Genomic DNA, 16,661 nt, shown 5'->3' on the forward strand with positions numbered 1-16,661 from the left:
ACGAGAAAATACTGATACAGGTTTGTTGAATATATCGATACAGTATTCTTAAGAGAAAAGTATCGCGATGTATTTCCTCACGCCCCGAGCAGAACGTTCACCTGAGTAGTAGTAGGCCTTGAAGCCCCTCCCTCCGATGTTGAAGTCGGACTTGAAGACCACCAGGAGCTGATTGGACGAGGTGACGGCGTTGGGGGGCGTGTCCGCCCCGCAGTACCTGCCCAGGTGTCGGTGGGCGACGGAGGGTCCGTCGAACAGAGCCACGAAGTCGAAGTTGCAGCCGTCGTTGTTCTCCAGCTGGAAGTCCAGGAACACCAGAGTGACCAGGCTGCTGTTGGACACCTGGATGCTCCAGCTGCAGTCGGCCGTGTTGCTGTACTCCTGAGGGTACCCCGGGCTGGAGAGGACCCCGGACAGACCGGTCAGGACCCCCCCGCACATGTCTGGGATGACAACAGGCTCTCCATTAATGGTTCAGTTATGATCACAGTTTATTCAACATATACACACTTTTAAATACATAAATGATGTGTTTCCTAATAAAAAAAAAAATCAATTTTAATTAAAAAATATAATATGATTTTGATATAATTTGATTTAAGTGAACTATGTAAATTTTCTATAACATGAAAAAAAAAGAGTTTTCTGAGGATGAATTTTTATTTGGTTTTAAATTAATTTAGTTTTTTTGGTAAAATTATAATTAAATACAATTAGTTTTATATAAAAATAAGACATTACAATATGACATGTACGATACACAATAGTATTTATAAAAAGGTCAACATATTTAAAGGCAAAAATGATACATCTAAGTATATATTTTTCAACAATATAAGAATTAAAATATATATTTAATAAATAGTACTGGCATTCACACCAATAGCTGGCAGCATAATTAAAAAAAATAAATTAAATAATTACAAACAAAAAACAAAACAATGATGGTTATAAAAATGTATACATTAGCATGCTTGAATGAAGATAAAGAAAACAGAAAACATAAAATATAAATAAACCGTCAAAAATATTACTATTAAATATGATATAATAATCAATATTTTAAATATATATTTAATGTTGGCACCGAATCCTGTTTTGTTATGTGAACTTAATCATGTGACAACACAAATAATAATAATAATAATAATACAGGTATAAATAATAAAGGTTTATCTACATCTTATCTGATATGACAGTCGTTTTAATATAAAACATTTTTAATTTGATTTGGTCTTATTAGAACAAATAAAATAAATGGGTTTTTAATAAAACTAAATGTGTTGTTTACTACTAATTTATTTTGAAACCAAAATATGTCCAAACTTCAGCTTTAAAAGCTGCTGGACTCACTGTATCCTCTCGTCCTCAGTCGTAACTGCTTTCATTTGTTTTCAAACCAAATAATGTCCAAACATCAGCTTTAAAAGCTGCTGGAGTCACTGTATCCTCTCGTCCTCAGTCGTAACTGCTCTCATTTGTTTTCAAACAAAAATATATGTACAAACATCAGCTTCAAAAGCTGTTGGAGTCACTGTATCCTCTCGTCCTCAGTTGTAACTGCTTTCATTTATTTTCAAACCAAATTATGTCCAAACATCAGCTTTAAAAGCTGCTGGAGTCACTGTATCCTCTCGTCCTCAGTTGTAACTGCTTTCATTTATTTTCAAACCAAATAATGTCCAAACATCAGCTTTAAAAGCTGCTGGACTCACTGTATCCTCTCATCCTCAGTTGTAACTGCTTTCATTTATTTTCAAACCAAAATATGTCCAAACATCAGCTTTAAAAGCTGCTGGACTCACTGTATCCTCTTGTCCTCAGTCGTAACTGCTTTCATTTGTTTTGAAACCAAATTATGTCCAAACATCAGCTTTAAACGCTGCTGGACTCACTGTATCCTCTCGTCCTCAGTCGTAACTGCTCTCATTTGTTTTAAAACCAAATTATGTCCAAACATCAGCTTTAAAAGCTGCTGGAGTCACTGTATCCTCTCGTCCTCAGTTGTAACTGCTTTCATTTATTTTCAAACCAAATTATGTCCAAACATCAGCTTTAAAAGCTGCTGGAGTCACTGTATCCTCTCATCCTCAGTTGTAACTGCTTTCATTTATTTTCAAACCAAAATATGTCCAAACATCAGCTTTAAAAGCTGCTGGACTCACTGTATCCTCTTGTCCTCAGTCGTAACTGCTTTCATTTGTTTTGAAACCAAATTATGTCCAAACATCAGCTTTAAACGCTGCTGAAGCCACTGTATCCTCTCGTCCTCAGTCGTAACTGCTCTCATTTGTTTTTGAAACCAAATTATGTCCAAACATCAGCTTTAAACGCTGCTGAAGCCACTGTATCCTCTCGTCCTCAGTCGTAACTGCTCTCATTTGTTTTTGAAACCAAATTATGTCCAAACATCAGCTTTAAAAGCTGCTGGACTCACTGTATCCTCTTGTCCTCAGTCGTAACTGCTTTCATTTGTTTTGAAACCAAATTATGTCCAAACATCAGCTTTAAACGCTGCTGAAGCCACTGTATCCTCTCGTCCTCAGTCGTAACTGCTCTCATTTGTTTTTGAAACCAAATTATGTCCAAACATCAGCTTTAAACGCTGCTGAAGCCACTGTATCCTCTCGTCCTCAGTTATAACTGCTCTCATTTGTTTTTGAAACCAAATTATGTCCAAACATCAGCTTTAAAAGCTGCTGGAGTCACTGTATCCTCTCGTCCTCAGTCGTAACTGCTCTCATTTGTTTTTGAAACCAAATTATGTCCAAACATCAGCTTTAAAAGCTGCTGGAGTCACTGTATCCTCTCGTCCTCAGTTATAACTGCTCTCATATGTTTTTGAAACCAAATTATGTCCAAACATCAGCTTTAAAAGCTGCTGGAGTCACTGTATCCTCTCGTCCTCAGTCGTAACTGCTCTCATTTGTTTTTGAAACCAAATTATGTCCAAACATCAGCTTTAAAAGCTGCTGGAGTCACTGTATCCTCTCGTCCTCAGTCGTAACTGCTTTCATTTATTTTCAAACCAAAATATGTAAAAACATCAGCTTTAAAAGCTGCTGGAGTCACTGTATCCTCTCGTCCTCAGTTGTAACTGCTTTCATTTGTTTTTGAAACCAAATTATGTCCAAACATCAGCTTTAAACGCTGCTGGAGTCACTGTATCCTCTCGTCCTCAGTTGTAACTGCTCTCATTTGTTTTGAAACCAAAATAAATTCACGAGTATGAAGCGACCTTTCCTGTATCCGACGCTGAAGCCCCCGTGAGCCACGTGACGGTCGGAGTGGAAGACGATGGACATGACGTTCCAGGAGGAGGTGAAGCGAGGGGGTGAAAGGTCGCCACAGTAGGTGCCCAGGAGGTTCCCCTCGTCGCCCGGCACCCCGTTGTAGATCTTGAGGTGGTCGTAGCCGCAGGTGAGGTGGAACTCCAGCTGGAAGTGGTGGAAGGTGAGCAGCACGGAGGAGCCTTCAGACACTACGATCAGCCACGAGCAGTCCATGTTGAAGGGGTAGTGACCCGGGAAGTTAGGGCTGGAGATGTTTCCAGACGGAGCCGACAAGATGCCTCCACATTTGACTCCTGAGGGCCGTGAGACCAGGAGGGAAAGATGGAGCCGTTAGCGCTGCTAGCTAGTTAGCTAGTATCAAATGTTGTTTTTGAAGGCTCAAAAAAAGGTAGAAATCTAACAATTTTTACTACGAAAAACTGTTAAAAAAGGCCAAAAATCAACGTATCTGATAATGGATAATAATTTCGGGAAACGAAAGTATGAAATCGAAGGAACATGTTAACGCAAATAATTGTTGCCTAAATGAATAAAATGTTGTTTTCTTGAAGTTTTAAAAAAGGTATAAATCGACTTATTTTTACTACGAAAACTTGTAAAAAAAAAAAGGCCAAAAATCAACATTTCGGAAAATGATAAATCATGTCGGAAAACTAAAGTATTAAATCGACGGACCATGTGAACCCAAATAAATGTTGCTGAAATGTGTAAAATGTTGTTTTTTGAAGGCAAAAAAAGGGTAGAAATCGACCAATTTTTACCACGAAAAGTTGTAAAAAAAGGCCAAAAATCAACGTCTCTGAAAATGGTAAATAATGTCGGAAAATTAAAGTATGAAATCGAAGGACCATTTGAACATAAAAAAATGTTGCCCAAATGTGTAAAATGTTGGTTTTGAAGCATCAAAAAAAGGTAGAAATCGAACAATTTTTACCACGAAAACCTGTTAAAAAGGCCAAAAATCGACGTCTCTGATAATGGAAAATAATTTCGGGAAACAAAAGTATTAAATCGAAGGGCCATGTTAACGCAAATAAATGTTGCCTAAATTAATAAGATGTTGTTTTCTTGAAGTTTTAAAAAAGGTATAAATCGACCTATTTTTACTACGAAAACTTGTAAAAAAAAAAAGGCCAAAAATCAACATTTCGGAAAATTATAAATCATGTCGGAAAACTAAAGTATTAAATAGACGGACCATGTTAACCCAAATAAATGTTGCTCAAATGTGTAAAATGTTGTTTTTTGAAGGCTCAAAAAGGGTAGAAATCGACCAATTTTTTACCACGAAAAGTTGTAAAAAAAGACCAAAAACAACATCTCTGATAATGAGAAATAATGTTGGAAAATGAAAGTATGAAATCGAAGGACCATTTGAGCACAAAAAAATGTTGCCTAAATGTGTAAAATGTTGGTTTTGAAGCATCAAAAAAAAGGTAGAAATGGAACAATTTTTACCACGAAAACCTGTTAAAAAGGCCAAAAATCAACGTCTCTGCTAATGGAAAATAATTTCGGGAAACAAAAGTATGAAATCGAAGGGCCATGTTAACGCAAATAAATGTTGCCTAAATTAATAAGATGTTGTTTTCTTGAAGTTTTAAAAATGTTATAAATAGACCTATTTTTACCACGAAAAGTTGTTAAAAAGGCCAAAAATCAACATCTCTGAAAATGGGAAATAATGTTGGAAAGTGAAAGTAGGAAATTGAAGGACCATTTGAACACAAAAAATGTTGCCTAAATGTGTAAAATGTTGGTTTTTTTGAAGGCTCAAAAAAGGTAGAAATCGAACAATTTTTACAACGAAAAGTTGTAAAAAAAAAGGGCCAAAAATCAACATCTCTGATAATGGGAATTAATGTCCGAAAACTAAAGTATGAACTCGACGGACCATGTAAGCCCAAATAAATGTTGCCCAAATGTGTAAAATGTTGTTGTTTGAAGTCTCAAAAAAAGGCCAAAAAGCTACGACGCTGAAAATGATAAACAAGGTCAGAAAACAACAGATCCGCTGATTCAGACCTTATTTGATTGGCAGGTACACTAAAACTAAGACCAGAAAGGTATGAATGGTTTGATTGTATGTCGACGCTCAGCGACGCACAAACACAGAACAACATCGTCGGCGTACGATCAAACGTGCACCATTGAAATCATCATTTTAAACAAACAAATGAAACAAAAATAAATATTTGACTGCTTTCTGCTTCCTTATTCATCAATTTATTATAAAAAGCCATGATTACAGATTCATTGTGTATCCACAGGGGGCGCTATAACATTCGCCTTTCATGTAATTGCCGTTGTAAAAATGTTTTTCAGTACTTTCCTTGTATTTCTACTCAACAGATGGAGATAAATGCGCCTCTTTGGTTCAGTATTTTTCTCGCAACAAGAATCTAACTCTGATAAACGAGCGGGCGCCGTCACGACACGACCCGGGGCCACAAAACTTGTCCGATTACCCAGATTAAGCCCAGGCCGCTCGTCGTTTTCTTACCTTCTGAGAGGGATAACAAACGGCGGACTCACCTTTCTTCAGTTCAGCCTTGTCAACAAGCAGCATTAAGTGAATCAATAAAAGCGCCCCGGGACTCATGCTGATCTCCGGACAATCTAACAAGACGACGGCGGTGTCATGGCGCTCAGCCTTGAGGCGAGCGGCGCCGGTGGCCGCAGGAGCTAATAAGACTTTGAAAAATTCATCGGCGCCGCCCCGGACGAGTAACCCGAGTCGCACCTGCTTCGCCCCGGCTCCCTAAATTTTAATGACCGATATCCAATGAGCGGCGGTGGCTTGTCAGGGACGCTGTTTGCAGACACGCTATACATTTTTAATGACGCGCTCACACTCTGGCGGCAGCTGCGACTCGGGCCGATAACGCCGAGGAAGAAAGGGTTTCACATTTGTCAGCGATATAAATGGCTTCATTAGGGACCCTCGTCCGAGTGGAGGAGGAGAAGTATTGGGGTCACCGAGTCACGGGCTCCCCGAGACCGCATTGTTGTTGTGTTGCAGTCAAAGTTAATTGCTTCAGTTTTTTATATATATATATATATATATATATATTTAAGTCCTTTTCATTTATCTTACCATTTAATTCAACACTTAATTTTAAAAAGTAACTTTTTAAACATGAAAGAAAATGTATTTAAAACATCTAATTGAACCAGGAAATCAAATCAATTAATGTCGATCGCGATACTTGGAAACTCGCTTATAAAAATACTTGGAGACTCACTCAACACATACCGTAATGACACTTATATGAGTGCAAACTACTTTTCTTACATTTTCTGGTTATCATTACAAACACTCTTTTTAGTAACGAGTGTGTATCGGCAAGATTTTGGCGATATGTATCATGATACAGAGGCAACGATACGATATATCGTGATACTGTAGTAACAAGTATATGTGTGTAGTATTGTCGAGTACTTGACTCCGGTGGTGCAGAATTTACAGACCACATGACTCTTGAAGAAGTCGTAACTGTTTTAAAACCAAAATATGTCCAAACATCAGCTTTAAAAACTGCTGGACTCACTGTATCCTCTCGTCCTCAGTCGTAACTGCTTTCTTTGTTTTCAAACCAAAATATGTCCAAACATTAGCTTTAAAAGCTGCTGGAGTCACTGTATCCTCTTGTCCTTAGTCGTAACTGCTTTCATTTGTTTTAAAACCAAAATATGTCCAAACATTAGCTTTAAAAGCTGCTGGAGTCACTGTATCCTCTCGTCCTTAGTCGTAACTGCTTTCTTTGTTTTCAAACCAAAATATGTCCAAACATCAGCTTTAAAAACTGCTGGAGTCACTGTATCCTCTCGTCCTCAGTCGTAACTGCTTTCTTTGTTTTAAAACCAAAATATGTCCAAACATTAGCTTTAAAAGCTGCTGGAGTCACTGTATCCTCTCGTCCTTAGTCGTAACTGCTTTCTTTGTTTTCAAACCCAATGATGTCCAAACATCAGCTTTAAAAACTGCTGGTGTCACTGTATCCTCTCGTCCTCAGTCGTAACTGCTTTCATTTGTTTTCAAACCAAAATATGTCCAAACATCAGCTTTAAAAAGCTGCTGGACTCACTGTATCCTCTTGTCCTCAGTCGTAACTGCTTTCATTTGTTTTCAAACCAAAATATGTCCAAACATCAGCTTTAAAAAGCTGCTTGAGTCGCTGTATCCTCTCATCCTTAGTCATCGCCCGGGAAGACGTAATGACTGCTGCCATCTAGTGGGCAGAAGTTTACAAAAATGAACAAACACTGTGAATATTTGCCTTTTAACCTTTGTGTTCAAGGTGACCCAGAGTCCCCAATAAAAATGTGTTTGTGATATCCCTTGACCCAGAGATAACACAAGGATTCATTGTGAATACAAATTTAAAAATCGAATTGTTTTATTTTAAACACACTTTATTGAAATATAACATACATGACTATGATAAAAAAATGATATTATATTATAAATAATAATAACAAAAACTCGTCACAGTTGTGTTGAATGTCAAAACGGTATCATGAAGAAAAGAGAAACAAAAAATGACACTTTGTCCTCATAAACCTGTGAGTCCTACAGATCGAGAACCTCCATCAAACAGGTCTAACTAAGTTAACTCTTACATCCAGGCTGGAAGAAGATAATGAAGTCGACCTGAAACAATAATCAAATCACATGTCGCTTCCTAGTCTCGCCTCGCTCGGGCCACATGTGTGACAGGTTTTTAACCAGCCACAGGAACGTCAACAATGTCTGAGCTGCTCATTACAAGTACATTTATGAGTGACTCACAAAGTGTTCTGTCAGGAGAGGGAACACAAACAAACGCCCACTCCTTGACTCAGGAAACTTAACGATCGCACATTAATGTAAGTTAATCGAGAGCTAACATGTAGATATAGTGATCATCCATCCATCCATCCATCCATCCATCCATCCATCCATCCATCCATCCATCCATCCATCCATCCATCCATCCATCCATCCATCCATCCATCCATCCATCCATCCATCCATCCATCCATCCATGCACCCATCCATCCATCCATCCATCCATCCATCCATCCATCCATCCATCCATCCATCCATCCATCCATCCATCCATCCATCCATCCATGCATCCATTCATCCATCCATCCATGCATCCATTCATCCATCCATCCATGCACCCATCCATCCATCCATCCATGCATCCATCCATCCATGCATCCATCCATCCATCCATGCATCCATCCATGCACCCATCCATGCACCCATCCATGCACCCATCCATCCATCCATCCATCCATTGCTCCATCCATCCATGCATCCATCCATGCATCCATTCATCCATCCATGCACCCATCCATCCATCCATCCATCCATGCATCCATCCATCCATGCATCCATTCATCCATGCACCCATCCATCCATCCATCCATGCATCCATCCATCCATCCATCCATGCATCCATCCATCCATGCATCCATCCATCCATTCCTCCATCCATCCATCCATTCCTCCATCCATCCATCCATGCATCCATCCATCCATCCATGCATCCATTCATCCATCCATCCATGCACCCATCCATCCATCCATCCATCCATCCATCCATCCATCCATCCATCCATCCATCCATCCATCCATCCATCCATCCATCCATCCATCCATCCATCCATCCATCCATCCATCCATCCATCCATCCATCCATCCATCCATCCATCCATCCATCCATCCATCCATCCATCCATCCATCCATCCATCCACCCATCCACCCATCAATAATTATTTTATTAGCAGTTATCTGTAGCTTGTTAGCAAGTTTAGCCAGTTAGCTTTATGCTGCTAAGTTTTGCTAACTGGCTAATCGTCAGACTCAGGATGAACAAAAACCTACATACCTCTAGTGTATTAAATCCTTAAAATAAAACTAATATATATAAATAAATAAATATTTGCGAACCTTACTTTCAAATATTGAGGGAAAATTATGTTATTTTTGTGCTACAAAATAAAAGCAAAATAATAAATAATATAATACATTTATATATATAAATTATTTTATTACATAATATATATATATTTATATATATTATGAAATAAAATAATTTATATTTATTGTTGTTTTGTTTTGCTATTATTTTATAGTCTTAAAAACATAACAAACAAACAAAACAAACATTTGTTTTCTTTAAATTCACAAATATAAAAGTTACTACACGGAAAATTTAAATTTACATCTTAAACGAATTACAAACAGAATTATTAATTAAAATTAAGAATTAAATTTACGTTATAAAGCCATAATGACTCGTTTGCTGCAGTTCCAAATCCCACCTTCTGGAGGTCGCTGTTGCACCATCCATACAAATGTTTTTTTAATATTGTATTTTCCTTCCTCGCGATCACACGGAGTCGAAATAAACAAGAACGTGATTAAAATCAGTCAAGTGTTTTTCTTTTTTTTCAAACGGTGATTCCTGGAAGTGAAATGAACTGCCAGGCCTTTTGAATTTTAATTCCCTTTCTCTAATAATAAAGCTCGTCATTGCGGCGGGCAGTCGCTGAAATGTGTTCCGGAAAGATACCGTTTGTTTAGAGCAATTAAATCACACATTAGGGAGTCAACACTCAGAAACATAACCAAGGTTAAAAGTACTGTATAATTACGAATTTAAAAAAAAAAAGAGAGCTGTAGCCATTAGTTCAATCTTGACTGGGGCATAATTGAATGATATTGAGTGAGGGTTAGAAGAAGGAGAAAAAAAAGGAGTGAGAGCAGAATGAATAATCCATTTAATTAGAATCAGAAGTGGGTTTGGATTAACTGTCAGAAGTGTCTTGTTGTGGGTGGAGGTACTTGACAGTTATAAACCCCGATCAAAAATACAAATCAGGGGAAAGTTTACGCAGCTTTTTCTACGCTGATTTAAAAAAAAGGCGCAAGAATCATGAGCATCAAAGCAGATTATTAAGGAAAATCCCGCTACAGGTGCATGAAGATCACACGTTATTTTGACGGTGAGAAATAAACTCCACTATTAAAGTTAACGTCTCTCACGCACGAGGCCCCGCGAGCATCTTTATCGCAGGATGTTGCGCCGCACATTTTTTTATTTAAACCAGCGTGTTTTATTTAGTCATCAAAGATGCACTTAGGCGTCTCGCCCGCGTGGCAGCTTCCTATTTAACTTGTTTCCACCAGCAGTGCTTTCTGGAAATGTATAGCCTTGTGAAGCCGAGAGAACGTTTATCTATGTTTCATATATTTTCACCGCATTCTAACCTTTGAAAGTTGCAGCCAGAGAGGAGGAAGATATAGGAACTTTTTTTTTTGTTTACTAGTTACTGGCTCAGGGGTGGGGAATAAAATATATATTATGAGCAACATAAACAAGCAAAAACAAGTGATGTGTTGATGAAGCTTCATGAAACAGTGTCATTATCTTCAGAGTCCACTAGATGGTAGTGATGTGTTGATGAAGCTTCATGAAACAGTGTCGTTATCTTCAGAGTCCACTAGATGGTAGTGATGTGTTGATGAAGCTTCATGAAACAGTGTCATTATCTTCAGAGTCCACTAGATGGTAGTGATGTGTTGATGAAGCTTCATGAAACAGTGTCGTTATCTTCAGAGTCCACTAGATGGTAGTGATGTGTTGATGAAGCTTCATGAAACAGTGTCATTATCTTCAGAGTCCACTAGATGGTAGTGATGTGTTGATGAAGCTTCATGAAACAGTGTCGTTATCTTCAGAGTCCACTAGATGGTAGTGATGTGTTGATGAAGCTTCATGAAACAGTGTCATTATCTTCAGAGTCCACTAGATGGTAGTGATGTGTTGATGAAGCTTCATGAAACAGTGTCGTTATCTTCAGAGTCCACTAGATGGTAGTGATGTGTTGATGAAGCTTCATGAAACAGTGTAATTATCTTCAGAGTCCACTAGATGGTAGTGATGTGTTGATGAAGCTTCATGAAACAGTGTCATTATCTTCAGAGTCCACTAGATGGTAGTGATGTGTTGATGAAGCTTCATGAAACAGTGTCATTATCTTCAGAGTCCACTAGATGGTAGTGTTGTGTTGATGAAGCTTCATGAAACAGTGTCATTATCTTCAGAGTCCACTAGATGGTAGTGATGTGTTGATGAAGCTTCATGAAACAGTGTCATTATCTTCAGAGTCCACTAGATGGTAGTGATGTGTTGATGAAGCTTCATGAAACAGTGTCATTATCTTCAGAGTCCACTAGATGGTAGTGATGTGTTGATGAAGCTTCATGAAACAGTGTCATTATCTTCAGAGTCTACTAGATGGTAGTGATGTGTTGATGAAGCTTCATGAAACAGTGTCATTATCTTCAGAGTCCACTAGATGGTAGTGATGTGTTGATGAAGCTTCATGAAACAGTGTCATTTTTTTTTTTTCCAGTTACTGGCTCAGGGGTGGGAAATAAAATATATATTATGAGCAAACATAAACAAGCAAAAACAAGTAGTAAAATCAAGGTAATTATGATTAAAAAATTTTTCCAGTTTCATTGGTTTGAAGCACTTTTTCCCCAAAATATTTATTGAAGGGCACCTAATGTGTTTATTAATGTGTTTATGTGTTTGTTTTTGCGCAAAACTCTCATTTAATAAAGATATTTACATTAGAAAATACTCGTCCGGGCAACCACGCCCACTCTTCTCCGATTGGTCAGGGGTCAAAGGTAGGTCAAGACTAGTCCACACCTTTGCCAACTGGTGCCTTCCATAGACATCGTTATACATAAGTAAGTAAGTAAGTAAGTAATTAATATTTATAGAGCGCTTTTTAACTATAAACATGTCATTTTTAAAAATTAAGACAAGGTACAGAGATGATTCATATACTGTAAACAGAGCTAATGTTTAAGGAAGAAAATGGTTCAAAAGTTCAAAACCTAAATTACTTTAAATTGAGGATAAAACACTAAGTAAGATACATGTTGATAACAAACAAAAAAATCAATTACTATGTAACATACTGTACATGTTGAGTAATTTTATTGGTGTCGAGTGACGTAATCAATAACTTACGATGGAGTATAAAGATGCAACTGAAACAGTTCTTGCTTCAGAGTGAAGTCGTACATTCAATGAGAAGGTTCTGTATTAATCTCTCTCTCTACAAGTAAAATGATTGTGACTTTAGACCAATTATGATCCAGGGTGTCAGTTTACTATATTTATATTTATACTCCATCGTAAGTCATAGATTATCCAAGAGACAAGAGCAAACCTGAAAAAACGGCAGCTGGTTTTAAATAAAGAATATAAATATAATATAACCTGCTTCACCTCTGACACAATTGTTACCTGATGTAAGTTTGGTTCTTTAAAGGTTTCTGCTTAGGTATTTTTACACTGTATAAATAACAAATAATGCTGTGGCTCTTTGTAATGCTATCTTAGCTTGGATATGTTTTTTTTTTGTTCTTTTGCTTTTGTTTAACTATGAAGTCTAGCTTCAAGTTTTCCCTTCACTGTTACAAATATAGAATTGAACAAACATTAGAAGTTTGGATTTTAAATTAGTATTTGAACCCTTAGTATATACTACAATATATAATATGTAATAATAAATGCTGACGAAAGGCCGTATGGACGCTGTTAAAGGGCCAGAAATGGCCCCCATGCTACAGTTTGTATAGTTAGTTAGTTAGTAAGTAAAACAGAGTTAATTATTAATCCCTCTGGAGATCCTCGGGAAATTAGGTAGAAGATAGAAGGTACAGAAGTTTCATGAAAGCAAAAACAAGAACAAAGTGCAAAGAGAAAACAAAGTGCAAATATAAAGAGCATAGATCAACTTAAAATAAATTAAAATCTTAAAAGGATACAAATGTATTACGATGACGATGAAGTCATTTTTGTACGACTCTTAAACATCGACTCATGGACAACGTTTGACCTTGAGCTGGAAGACAAGACGACAGGCTTGTGTGACATCACCAGGGATTATTACAGGAGAGTCTCGCGACACCAGCAGCCGAACAGAGCGATCGATGAGACAATCTTCATCTCTGCTGGAAGGTTGACGTTTTTTTGGAGAACAGATGGAATGATGTCGAGGCGGCGCTGTTAGAGCCGAGAGGAACATTTGCAGCCATTCGCCTCATGAAAGCAACAAACTCGCTTCTTCTCTCGAGCCTTGATGTTCAAGGTAAACGACGACAAATGAAAACGAGCAGATTCTGTGAAAACAAGCGTTTTCACGACCAAGTGAAAGTAACACAGGATTTTTTTCATGGAAAACTGGAGCTCATTGTTCACTACGTCTCCTCCGAAGGTTCAGATTCTCTCTGGAGACTCGAGTCATTTCAGGAGGAACTCAAGGTAGAACTACGAGCCCTTCATGAAGCTTCATGAAACAGTGTCATTATCTTCAGAGTCCACTAGATGGTAGTGATGTGTTGATGAAGCTTCATGAAACAGTGTCATTATCTTCAGAGTCCACTAGATGGTAGTGATGTGTTGATGAAGCTTCATGAAACAGTGTCATTATCTTCAGAGTCCACTAGATGGTAGTGATGTGTTGATGAAGCTTCATGAAACAGTGTCATTATCTTCAGAGTCCACTAGATGGTAGTGATGTGTTGATGAAGCTTCATGAAAAAGTGTCATTATCTTCAGAGTCCACTAGATGGTAGTGATGTGTTGATGAAGCTTCATGAAACAGTGTCATTATCTTCAGAGTCCACTAGATGGTAGTGTTGTGTTGATGAAGCTTCATGAAACAGTGTCATTATCTTCAGAGTCCACTAGATGGTAGTGATGTGTTGATGAAGCTTCATGAAACAGTGTCATTATCTTCAGAGTCCACTAGATGGTAGTGATGTGTTGATGAAGCTTCATGAAACAGTGTCATTATCTTCAGAGTCCACTAGATGGTAGTGATGTGTTGATGAAGCTTCATGAAACAGTGTCATTATCTTCAGAGTCCATTAGATGGTAGTGATGTATTGATGAAGCTTCATGAAACAGTGTCATTATCTTCAGAGTCCACTAGATGGGTGTGATGTGTTGATGAAGCTTCATGAAACAGTGTCATTATCTTCAGAGTCCACTAGATAGTAGTGTAGTGTTGATGAAGCTTCATGAAACAGTGTCATTATCTTCAGAGTCCACTAGATGGTAGTGATGTGTTGATGAAGCTTCATGAAACAGTGTCATTATCTTCAGAGTCCAGTAGATGGAAGTGATGTGTTGATGAAGCTTCATGAAACAGTGTCATTATCTTCAGAGTCCACTAGATGGTAGTGATGTGTTGATGAAGCTTCATGAAACAGTGTCATTATCTTCAGAGTCCACTAGATGGTAGTGATGTGTTGATGAAGCTTCATGAAACAGTGTCATTATCTTCAGAGTCCACTAGATGGTAGTGATGTGTTGATGAAGCTTCATGAAACAGTGTCATTATCTTCAGAGTCCACTAGATGGTAGTGATGTGTTGATGAAGCTTCATGAAACAGTGTCATTATCTTCAGAGTCCACTAGATGGTAGTGATGTGTTGATGAAGCTTCATGAAACAGTGTCATTATCTTCAGAGTCCACTAGATGGTAGTGATGTGTTGATGAAGCTTCATGAAACAGTGTCATTATCTTCAGAGTCCACTAGATGGTAGTGATTTGTTGATGAAGCTTCATGAAACAGTGTCATTTTTTTTTTTTATTAGTTACTGGCTCCGGGGTGGGAAATAAAATATATATTATGAGCAAACATAAACAAGCAAAAACAAGTAGTAAAATCAAGGTAATTATGATTAAAAAAATGTTCCAGTTTCATTGGTTTGAAGCACTTTTTCCCCAAAATATTTATTGAAGGGCACCTAATGTGTTTATTAATGTGTTTATGTGTTTGTTTTTGCGCAAAACTCTCATTTAATAAAGATATCTACATTAGAAAATACTCATCGGGGCAACCACGCCCACTCTTCTCCGATTGGTCAGTGGTCAAAGGTAGGTCAAGACTAGTCCACACCTTTGCCAACTGGTGCCTTCCATAGACATCTTTATACATAAGTAAGCAAGTAAGTAAGTAAGTAATTAATATTTATAGAGCGCTTTTTAACTATAAACATGTCATTTTTAAAAATTAAGACAAGGTACAGAGATGATTCATATACTGTAAACAAAGCTAATGTTTAAGGAAGAAAATGGTTCAAAAGTTCAAAACCTAAATTACTTTAAATTGAGGATAAAACACTAAGTAAGATACATGTTGATAAAAAACAACAATATCAATTAGTATGTAACATACTGTACATGTTGAGTAATTTTATTGGTGTCGAGTGACGTAATCAATAACTTACGATGGAGTATAAAGCTGCAACTGAAACAGTTCTTGCTTCAGAGTGAAGTCGTACATTCAATGAGAAGGTTCTGTATTAATCTCTCTCTCTACAAGTAAAATGACTTTAGACCAATTATGATCCAGGGTGTCAGTTTACTATATTTATATTTATACTCCATCGTAAGTCATAGATTATCCAAGAGACAAGAGCAAACCTGAAAAAACGGCAGCTGGTTTTAAATAAAGAATATAAATATAATATAACCTGCTTCACCTCTGACACAATTGTTACCTGATGTAAGTTTGGTTCTTTAAAGGTTTCTGCTTAGGTATTTGTACACTGTATAAATAACAAATAATGCTGGCTCTTTGTAATGCTATCTTAGCTTGGATATGTTTTTTTTTGTTGTTCTTTTGCTTTTGTTTAACTATGAAGTCTAGCTTCAAGTTTTCCCTTCACTGTTACACATATAGAATTGAACAAACATTAGAAGTTTGGATTTTAAATTAGTATTTGAACCCTTAGTATATACTACAATATATAATATGTAATAATAAATGCTGACGAAAGGCCGTATGGACGCTGTTAAAGGGCCAGAAATGGCCCCCATGCTACAGTTTGTATAGTTAGTTAGTTAGTAAGTAAGTAAAACAGAGTTAATTATTAATCCCTCTGGAGATCCTCGGGAAATTAGGTAGAAGATAGAAGGTACAGAAGTTTCATGAAAGCAAAAACAAGAACAAAGTGCAAAGAGAAAACAAAGTGCAAATATAAAGAGCATAGATCAACTTAAAATAAATTAAAATCTTAAAAGGATACAAATGTATTACGATGACGATGAAGTCATTTTTGTACGACTCTTAAACATGGACTCATGGACAACGTTTGACCTTGAGCTGGAAGACAAGACGACAGGCTTGTGTGACATCACCAGGGATTATTACAGGAGAGTCTCGCGACACCAGCAGCCGAACAGAGCGATCGATGAGACAATCTTCATCTCTGCTGGAAGGTTGACGTTTTTTTGGAGAACAGATGGAATGATGTCGAGGCGGCGCTGTT

At 37.5% G+C, this 16,661-nt stretch overlaps 1 protein-coding gene across 1 annotated transcript in view; it reads right to left on the reverse strand.

Moving 5' to 3' along the window:
- Positions 1-16,661, reverse strand: part of cdcp2 (CUB domain containing protein 2) — a 52,077-nt gene that overhangs the window by 6,611 nt on the left and 28,805 nt on the right. Inside the window, exons 2-3 of the mRNA XM_087810375.1 lie at positions 3,239-3,586; positions 102-443 (exon numbers count right to left, since the gene is read on the reverse strand). Coding sequence (XP_087666501.1) covers positions 102-443; positions 3,239-3,586 — 690 coding nt within the window. The remainder of the gene's footprint in view (positions 1-101; positions 444-3,238; positions 3,587-16,661) is intronic.

Source organism: Callionymus lyra, chromosome 16 (assembly GCF_982586985.1).
Source record: "Callionymus lyra chromosome 16, fCalLyr1.hap1.1, whole genome shotgun sequence".
NCBI lineage: Eukaryota > Metazoa > Chordata > Actinopteri > Syngnathiformes > Callionymidae > Callionymus > Callionymus lyra.